The 10,627-nt window shown below is 45.3% G+C and overlaps 1 protein-coding gene across 1 annotated transcript in view; it reads left to right on the plus strand.

Moving 5' to 3' along the window:
• Nucleotides 1-5,537, plus strand: part of LOC144935895 (myosin heavy chain, skeletal muscle, adult-like) — a 28,034-nt gene extending 22,497 nt beyond the window's left edge. The window contains exons 35-41 of the mRNA XM_078862755.1: nucleotides 478-681; nucleotides 1,215-1,340; nucleotides 2,038-2,208; nucleotides 2,339-2,443; nucleotides 3,037-3,132; nucleotides 4,000-4,137; nucleotides 5,453-5,537. Coding sequence (XP_078718881.1) covers nucleotides 478-681; nucleotides 1,215-1,340; nucleotides 2,038-2,208; nucleotides 2,339-2,443; nucleotides 3,037-3,132; nucleotides 4,000-4,137; nucleotides 5,453-5,467 — 855 coding nt within the window. The 3' untranslated portion in view covers nucleotides 5,468-5,537. The remainder of the gene's footprint in view (nucleotides 1-477; nucleotides 682-1,214; nucleotides 1,341-2,037; nucleotides 2,209-2,338; nucleotides 2,444-3,036; nucleotides 3,133-3,999; nucleotides 4,138-5,452) is intronic.
• The last annotated feature ends 5,090 nt before the right edge of the window (nucleotides 5,538-10,627 follow it).

Raw genomic sequence — 10,627 nt, forward strand, 5'->3', positions numbered from 1 at the left:
CGTGGGTATCCGTGGTCACGCTGTATGTACAACGTTATAGAGGTACGCACACAAGTCCGGTACAACGTGCCGGGAGGTGTCAGGGGAGGGGTGACAGAAAACAACGACGAGGGGGACGGTGGGGGGAGCTGTCCAGCACTCAGCACAGATCTCGGGATGGGCTAAACAATTACTCGCAGCGCACCCAGAGGACGGGGGTCCTCTCTATCCGGCGCGTGTTACGGTTGTGCCGAGTGGTGTTTGGGCGCGATTGTCTGACGTTTCGCGCTGCTTCTTCGGCAACGGTGAGCTTCCAGCAGGTGGGGGGCGCGAAACGTCAGACGCAATTCCCGAAAGAAAAAAAACCAACACACGCGGGGAGAGTTGAAACTCATCGACCGTCGATTGTTTCCGCCGCAGTCTTAGTCCCCGCCGGGGTAGCAGCGCTGTGACACCACGCACGAGCGCTCCCGTTAAGACGCCTTTTGAATCCGCCAGGACCTGCAAGTGCACCTGGACGACACCCTGCGCAGCAACGACGACCTCAAGGAGCAGGTGGCGATGATCGAGCGGCGCAACAACCTGCTGCAGGCCGAGGTGGAGGAGATGCGCACCGCCCTGGAGCAAACGGAGAGGGCCAGGAAGGTGGCCGAGCAGGAGTTGCTGGGCGCCACCGAGAGGGTGCAGCTGCTGCATTCCCAGGTGCTTGTGGACAGGAACCGTAAGGAGGGCGGGCAAGAGGCAAAAACCGTCCCGCGATCGATTTCTCGCACCGCTGCTCCAGGCGGGAAGGAGGTTTTCTCCAGGGTGGGATCTCGAGAGGGTGCCCTGCTAAGAGGCGATTTTATTTGCCTGCTCTGCCATCCTGGCCGGATGTCTTGGACGAGGTGTGGGTGGAATAGCTCCACCACAGGCGATCTGCCGATGGACTAACCCTGGGTGGTACGGGGTTCGGGGGCTTTAAAGGTCAATTGCTGCGCCAAGGGATTGAACCTGCGACCCCTGCATGCGCTCACCATTATACCGTGGCAACATCCCTCACAGTAATGTGTGTGTATAACATGTTATACCACTGTTCTGTTTGGGCATATATACAGTAGGTAGGCACGGATTTGTTTGTTAATTAATTATGCGTAAATGTAAAGGCATCACGTTAGCTTTGCGGTGCAATCTTTAACCGCGTGACCGTACCTACTTAAAATGCCCGTGTATAATTGTTTTTTTCTTCTTCACAGAATACCAGCTTGATCAACACCAAGAGGAAGCTCGAGGGAGACATCGTCCAGTTGCAGAACGAGTGCGAGGAAGCCATTCAGGAGAGCCGCAATGCTGATGAAAAAGCAAAGAAGGCCATCACTGATGTAAGATAGCTGTGCTTGTGGTCCTCTCCATTCCCTCTTTAATGACACCCACAACAACATTACACGTCACCGCGCATCACGCATGATCGACTACAAGTTCCACGTAACCTTACTAACACTGGTCAACAAAAAGAAAAATTCTGGCCTGGACTTTTGCAGCTGTTTTAGACTAATTTCAGGGTGCTGATTCCAAATCTGATCTCAGATTTGCTTTATCACATCTCATTTTATGCTATCGGCATACCCCATTTTCATTGATTTTACCCGAAATTAACTCTGTCACTTATGATTGCAAGTTGTTGCGAGTCAGTGACTGCTTTAGTGTTAAAATATGGTGCTGTATTTTTGGATAGTGTGTTTATAATATCATTTTATGTAGATATCCACATTTATTTAATATTTTTCTTCTGCAGTTTTATTGAAAATGCAATATTTGATATCTCAAAAACCTGATGTGATAGACAAAGACTGATGCCAGATTTGGAATCAGCACCCCAAAATTACCTTAGAACCGTTGGAATACCTTATGCCAGAAAAAGTGTGTTGTCCAGTGTTATTTATAACGTCCGAAATTTCCAAACGTACATTTGTGTCGTGGCAATTACCTCGAAACGCAAAAAAGAGAAAAATAACGTTTCCCACACCGCGTGGCCTCTCCGTAAGTCGCGACGTGACGGATTGTCGTCCGATTGTCCAGGCCGCCATGATGGCAGAGGAGCTGAAGAAGGAGCAGGACACGAGCGCTCATCTCGAGAGGATGAAGAAGAACATGGAGCAGACGGTGAAGGATCTGCAGAACAGGCTGGACGAGGCCGAGCAGATCGCGATGAAGGGCGGCAAGAAGCAGATCCAGAAGCTCGAGACCAGGGTGGGTGACCATTGCACCGTACAACGCACGATTGGTTCGGTGCATTAACCCACCGGGGCCCTAAGTTTGACCCCCTTCCGATGCGTGCGTCCGTGTTAACGCAGCCATGTTGTCTCCTCTGGCTGTTAAGGTGCGTGAGCTGGAGTCCGAGCTGGATTCCGAACAGAGACGCATCGCCGAGACGATCAAGGGAGCTCGCAAATACGAGCGCAGAGTCAAGGAGCTGACTTACCAGGTGACGTGATGTATTTCTCGCCAAAAGGCAACGCAGTATTTTTACGAATGGTCCTAGTGTATCAACGAAAAATGTCCATTCAAACGGGTTCCATCTTTCCAATGGAACAACTCATTTATTTACGAAAGATTCAAATAATTATTGACTTGAAACGGGGGAAGAAATTTGGAAGACCGAAGAGGTAGGAGTAGAAAAGTGACACGGTTCCTTTAAATCGCTACAACTTTTAAGTTTGCGATCCGATTGTGCGTCTTTCTCCAGAATATTCTTTAGATCGTGGAGAAATATTGAAAAACAAATCCCTCACAATACATATTATCTTGCCATTTTATTATTACATAAAAAAGCTGATTCGTTTTAGTGAGTCCGAATCACAGGAGGATTGCGAGAAGAGAGTGAAATTCATGATGTAGGTTATTCTGGATGATATTGGTCGCGAAAGCCTACGTTGTTAAACTGAGAATGACATTGACAGCTGCAACCGATTTCCCGTTGGAGAACAGCGGGGTTATCACTCCCAGTAAAGATTCAAAACGGATCAATTCAAAGATCTCTGTAAATGGTGAACTAATCAGCGTGACGTTCCTTGACAGGCCGAGGAGGACAGGAAGAACAACCTGCGACTCCAGGATCTGGTCGACAAGCTGCAGCTCAAAGTGAAGACTTACAAGAGGCAGTCGGAGGAAGCGGTAAGCGTCCGTTTCTCGTGCTGTTCGCCTTGAGCAGACGCTCTGCGGCTGCAGGCTAAGCGTTGTCCGCGCGCGTTACGCGGGTGACTTCGGCACGGTGTGTAGCGCGTTCGTCGAGGCCGAGCTTCTCGGTTCAAGCCCGGCGGCCACCCTGGTCAATACCGCCACGCCGTCAGCTTCGCACTGGGCGTTACGGATCGCGGAACCCGTGACGTCATTCTGAAATGGGTAGGCCACGTGCGCTGGAAATTGGCATTCGTGTTCGATGGCTCCGGATTTACCCAATTGGGTTAAAGCCACGTGTCAACGTCGTCCCCTGCTGGCAGACCGACGCCCATTTGTCGGGTGGGTGCTGCGTTCACCCTGTGCCCGGGCAGGGGCAGCTGCCAGTCGGGGTCCCCTGCCGCTGAGCGATGTACCTGCATGGGAAGGCACGGTGCGTGTATGTACCGTACGTTGAACTCCTTTCGCACCGTACGTAGCCAAGCGCGCTAATCGGAGGTGCGGGGGAAGAACAAGAAACTAAACACAAAAAGCAGTTCTGAAGAAATACGTTTTTCAATCTCGATTTAAAAGCGCATAATTCACAGAGGCTTCCTAACACCGGAAGGGAGAGCGTTCCAGACGGCCGCAGAAGCGCATCTCAAAGCGCGCGATGCGGTCACCGTCTTTATTCGATGGTTAGCCAAAAGTGTAGTGTATAGTGTAGTGTTTTGTATCGGATAAAATAGTGTATAGTGAGGTGTATAATAGAGTATAGTGTCGTGCGCATAGCCTCTCAAAGCGTGCGACGCGGTGGCCCTCGCGGCGACGATCCGCCGCCGCAAGCTGTTCTGATTCGCTTCGCTGTTCCCTCCGTGCCCACAGGAGGAGCAGGCCAACACCAACCTGTCTAAGTACCGCAAGATGCAGCACGAGTTGGAGGAGGCCGACGAGCGTGCGGACATCGCCGAGTCTCAGGTCAACAAGCTGCGCGCCCGCTCCCGGGACGTGCACCCAGCCAAGGTAACTTAGCTCAATCGGAGCTTTATAATCTTTATTTAGACTTGGAGGAGGAATCCGATGATGCTACAAAGCTCTTTTGTCACAGATGTCCAGTAAGGGGAGGGCCCATGGAGGGGTCAGAAAGTTACGATGACAAACAATGCTAACCAACCGGTCACCCGCCCCCCTCCCAAAAAAACGAAAGGAGTGAAAAGTGTAGGAAAGGTTAAAGCCAATCATTGAAAAAGGTCACAAGGTCACGAACGCGAGGTGCCCTGCTACAGCATCATCCACCGCGGCGCAGCCCACGTCCGTTAGGCGAACGTCGAATGTCGGCTCTGAACCGAGGACAACCGGTGTAGCATGACCTTGTCGAAAGGGGCCTCGGGGAGAAAGCGTGCTCAGCGTGTTGCATGACAGCCAACGCCATGGGAAACGTTGAACACGTTAAACGCCAAACAGAATGAGCAACGGAACGTGGCCTAGTTTTGTCCACCATCTGTTTCGCTCTAGCTCCTGGCCGCCGCGTGAATGTTGCACCGACGTTGTTTAGACTTGGCGACAGGATATGGATTTAGAAGGGGGACCCTGGGCCTTGATGGGGAGGGGGCTCAGCCATCCCCTGGAGATTATGATCAGATGCCTATACAAACCCTATCCGGACTTTCTTTGAAAATTCTCCAACCTATGCTCTTGTTTTCTCTTTAACAACAATTGTAATAGCTTTCCGAAATAGTTGTTTTTGGGTTAGATCGCGTAAGTATAAATGTGTTGTCAAATCAGCCACCACCCAATTGAGCCAATTAGTAAGGTTTGTCACGTACACAAATCAAAATTGTAAATGTTGTGGATTTACTCTCCAACACACCGGTGGTGGGCTGAAGTAGTAACTAATTGGCCACGTTTTGTTACTAATTGGCTGTGTCGGGTGGTGGTGGGTTAACAACACGTTCATACTTACGCGATCTAACCCAAAAAAACCCTTAGTTATGACAAAAAACGCAAATTAGTTACTAGTTCAGCACACCGGTTGTGTGTTGGAGAGTAAATCCACAACAACATTTACAATTCGAGTAGCGTGACTTTTTGCCGGTAATTGCAACAAGCAGCAGCATCATCATCAGGCGACGTCCAGAGTTGTGGAGAAATCCTCCTGCGATTGATCTGCGATCGCCGAAACGCAGACTCACCATCACTCTGTTGCGTGCCTAAAAGTCCAGCTGCACCAGCTGACGCAACCACTTGTTTGCTTTGGGTGGAAATGTCGAAGCACTTGTCACTGGATATGCAAGGCAGCTGTAAGTCTGACTCTATTTCCACTTTTGTTCCCTTGCAGGCTGAAGCCGAGTAATGCCAAAGGTATCGAACTACCGTAGAGCAATTCGCCGTACAATACAGCGATTGACTTTACTGCTGCTTAGGATCTACACATCTAATGTATGTAAAGTGCATTAAAAAATAAAAGAAACTAATGAAACTGCCTTGGTGTTAAGTGCCTTCTTGTCTCAGTCGTTGTTATTTTTTTAAAGTGACGCATTCACACGTTTTTTTTTGCCGGACTCCACGCTCACCCGCAGTTACGTCAATACTCGACACGATATGGAAATAAGCTTATGTCACGTGCGACAAACCGCGTAGCGTGAGTTTATCGATATATGCCAGTCACTATTGTGTGTTGGGTCTGCATCGTTTTTTTTTATTCGAGCTTCTGCAAGTACGAGTCGACATCTGCAGGTCAACTATTCAGCACTGGGCAGTCTCGAGCGCTAGAGGGCGGCAGAGACTCTCTCTTTGACTCTTGTCACGAAACGATGGGGGTGAACGTTCACCGTAATAAGTTCATGCCAGTGGTGCAGATGATGCACATATTCCCACTTCCCTCGAACACTACACAGCGTTAGGCTGTAATCTCCCTGATGCGCACGATTGCACTGGCGGTCATTGTTACATCTGCGACCACTCCGTCGCAATAATGTCACTTTTTACCAAATTATCAGAGAATTCTGTATGGATACTGCAAACTTACGATGTAGTTGTCAGTCTCCACCAAAAAATTAAAAGTCACTCCGTAATTATAATTTAACATCCTGTTTGCCATTGTATTTTAAGGCAAACAAAGAAATCGCCCAAAATGTATTTACACCTGCAACATGGGAGCATTTATAAACACTTAGAAGTCATACATTGTCCACCATCTTATTAAACTTTAAGGGCCAGATAATGTTGGACAGTGGACAGAATATCAGAGACAAAACCAGAACTGTTGGGACCACATCACTTGCTCCGTAAGCTTTTAATTGCCACTAAAATGTGGACAAGAAGGGAGTGTACACATGCATACTCTGAGTGCGCTGACTTGACACCTCATTTATCTCGTTTAACCACTCACGCACACTTTTATGCGGGTTTGCGAGATATAATCCCAATACCACATCATTCAAATTCCCCCAAACAATGATAGCACCTGTATTTATCACGATAGGAATGTTATTAAAGTTTTTGAAGAGGTTAAATGAAACATGTGCGAAATTAATGTACTACAATATGTAATATACTGATGGTTATATGTAATATTTCTATATTTTGAGACAAGTGTATCACTTGACAACCTGTACACTTGCAAATGAGATATTCCATCTGAAGAAAGTAACCAAGTAAAATGTTTTCATAAATAAAAGGAAAATGTTACAGGTTATTAAGTTTCAAATATATTTCCCTTATTAAAAATGCTCTGACTATAATTGCTGTGATGAGGTAGTGGGGCACAGATGCTATTTTATTATTTGACAAACCTAACGAGAGTAGAGGATGGTAAATTGCAATCGGTTAGAGGACTGGAGTAGCCACAGGAAATAAAATTCCAAAGTGTGTATTTTTGGGCGTTTGTAAATGTGCCATCATGGCCATCAAGACGGATGATTGAGCCAAATGGGCTGAAGGTTGTTTCAACCTCCTTCGGTTGCACGCAGGTTATGTGGCTGCAGGCTAATTTTATCGTCAGATCTATATCAATTAACATCATTAATCTCACGTGAACATCTTCACATTCCAAGTAATGTGGGTCAGTTTCAAGATTACGGCGGTCACGTGGGACATATTGCACCTTGAAATGTGCACGCAATGAAACCCGGCTGTATTTTCCAGTGAATTTAAGCGATGATTTTTGTTGATGAATTTATTCAATTGAGCAGAGTATATAAATAGGAATTCGCCTGTTACTTAGACGGCACTATCCTTGAGTTTTATTGAAAGTCTTATTCCACTGCAAAATATTGATATTTAATGTAGTACCAAGCAATGTGCTTTAAACGCACGTAAAAATGTGTAATATGTTTAACCATTCCTGTCGTGAACATCAGTCACAATACAGCCCGACCTATGCCCGTGGGAAATTAAATATGTTTTGAATCAGTTGCTGGGTGACAGAGTTAAATGATGGCTTTGGCTGTGGCATGAGCCGTTCCATGTGCAAGTGTGCCATCAGGTTGCCATCAGCTCAGACCGAGGAGAAATTAGATTTTAGTTTATTATCCAAGCACAGCAACCCCATTCCAATGTTTTCCATCTCTTTTCATTGAGCTTTCGGTCACGGTGAAATTTCATATTTTCAAAACGTTTGTTCAGTGTTTTATTTTATAGTCACATGTTTGTTTTTAATGAAATACTGCTCCAGACTCCATATGGCATGACACACAGTGTTAATATCAACTCTGAAATATTTCAAACCCACTTATTAAAATTTTGTTACAACTCATATTCGTTTAATGTGCCTGGCTTTTTTTGAAAGTTAACGTCTCTGTTTTACAACCATATATATAAACGTAAGTACAATGAAGGTAGTTTATGTACGATGTGCATGTACAACCAGTTTGTGAACCCACTGCTTGGGTGAAGGCCCTAAACACGTTTTTCGGGTTATGGTAAATATTTGGTCATACTTCACCACGCTGGTCAGTGCGGGGTGAAGGTGGGGGGAGTCGACTTACAGAGCTACCGTGGATTTTGTTGCACTGCCCTCTGCTGTCTACAACGTAGCTCCCCAGCTATTACAACATCCACATAACGCGCTTCAACATGTTACATAAGAGAACACTGATGCAGACAATTAAGTTCATCGGTCCATTGTGTTTACCTTGGAGAAGACGTTCGAAATGTTATTTATGCACGCATAGTGGGTGCCACGTGAGGTCACAATGATTGCAGATCATTTGACTGTTTATATATATCATACCTTTGTGCGTTTTCACATTTGTATCAAGATTTGTAACTCATGAAGCAAAAACTACGTAACACAATATATGGATTTAAATGCGAAAACTAAAGTTAAACATAACCACTGTCCGCGAAGCTTGAAATTATTATGCCAAACAAATGCGAATATATTAAATTAGAAATTTTTTGAATATATCTGCGTGGCTTGAAACAACGTGGGCATTTACATTCCTTGATGCTTCGTGTAAATACATAAATACAGTCCACACTTTTCATGACATTTTTAAATAGGTTATAAAAAAAACACATTTGAACAAATTTACGACAATTTCGCATATTAAAAAACAATAACTCTAAACATAATTAAAAGTTTATAGCTTTCAAAGGCAGCAGACAACCTACCATGACGGAGCGCCCTTAAGTTGTTGCAGTCGAGGGAAGAGTGGCTCATGAAGGTGCACTGCGTTTACTGGAATGGCAATGTGCTGTAGTAATTTGAGCGTTTCGCTTGCAGAAGACATTTTAAAAAAAAATTGCTGTGAATGGCGTTAAGTAATACTGTAGGCTGATTATGAACCAGCTGCTTCTCGCGTCAGTCATCCAAGAGTTGATGACTATGAAGGAATGCTTCATTTTGGCTGTCACAGCAGGATCAGTGGCTAGCCCCATGTAAGTACGCGGGACCAATATAGAGTTCGCCGTCTTGACGGTGCGGATTTGATTTCACGCTAAAAATGTAAAACCCCCACCACCACCACCACCCCACTCTTGAAAGTCAAGCCGTGCGCAGAGAAAGGTCGTTTGTAAATGAGCGTCTGCAAGCGGGTCAGATAAATTAAGCACGCTCAAGTCGGTTTAAAACGTTAAGGAAATCTAACAACAAGGCCACAACAACAACAACAGCAGCACACGGGTTTTAATTAAGCGGTCCCACTGTGCGTCTGTTTTGTAATTGAGTTTGGTTCCTTGCATGACATTGTTGAACGAACATCTTGGCAGGCTTAAAGTAGTGATCGGTCAGGCAAGCTTGCTGGCTTTCTTGCCAGTCGCACAGAGGCTCTTTCTAAACTTAATTTTGTGCTAACAGATCTACGCAAACAGTTTTTTTTACAAAGTATGTTATATGGACATGATACCTGATGTACAGTTTTTAAAAAAAAGAAGAAGACATGAGAACATTAAATTACAATGTTTTAAAACAACTTCATATCTTAAAAAGAGCAAGCACATGCAACACGATGCAATCCTAAATATATCTCAAAAGAGATGACATTATAGCACGCGTGAGTTAGTAGTCACGCGTGCATAGATAATTTACTCTGACACATTCACAGCTGGTGTGTATGGAGAACGGCGTGTCGATGGCTTCTCCCGTGTGTGATGTCCTCTGGTTGTGTTTGCGTGTTGTCGGCATGTCGATGGCCTCTCCAGTGGGCAAACACTTTGGCGGAACCAAGAAGGCTACACACAGCGCCTCTCCGCAGCGCTTTCTAAATTTCACCCCCGAGAATTGTAGCCGATGCTTTCATCATCTGTGCTTACGAGCTCCCAACGTCCATCAGCACACGTGTTTCCCCTCCGGGCCCATAAGCCACCACGCGGCTGTCTTGCTATAATCCTTGGTCACGTGAAGGCAGCACGATTCACATTTTCTCATTTTTCATGTAAGCATATAAGCACCCAATTAAGAGCACGTCAAATTATGCAATAGGAGGTCAATTGGAGCGTTCTTCCTACGTGCGATCGTGTTTTGCTGCTCAAGATCAATCTATCTTTGGAAATTGAATTGTATGATTGGAAAGTGACGGACCAATTTTCCAAGTGAATTACCGATGAATTAACGCCTTCGTTAATTAGTTTAGCTATTTGACGTGCAAGCAAAAATGACCATTATAAAAGTACACCGATACATTTGTGAGTAAACGCCGTGGTGAGCTTCAGCCAGTGCAGTGTACGTATCTGGCTTCATTCATTTTCTTTCCTAAAAAAATGTTTTCGAATCTCTGTATATATTGTAGTCATACGCATAACCATCTTTGTAAAAGTCAATATTTGATATTTTAAGTTAACTGCATGCAATGACAATATTTTCATATTGTATGCATCGAGAAAGTGTTTGTTTTTGATGATGATAAAAATGCGTTCTCTATATATATGTCTTTAGAGAGAAATTATTTTTGAAGCTACACCAAAATGCGTTTGAGTCTGAAACAACATTATAATTGTTGTTGTTGTCTTTTTTGCCGTAAAAACGTTCAGACACAGTTGCTTGCACTCTGTGAGAGATCGTCCGCCAAAC

The sequence above is a fragment of the Lampetra fluviatilis genome, chromosome 1, assembly GCF_964198595.1.
Source record: "Lampetra fluviatilis chromosome 1, kcLamFluv1.1, whole genome shotgun sequence".
NCBI lineage: Eukaryota > Metazoa > Chordata > Hyperoartia > Petromyzontiformes > Petromyzontidae > Lampetra > Lampetra fluviatilis.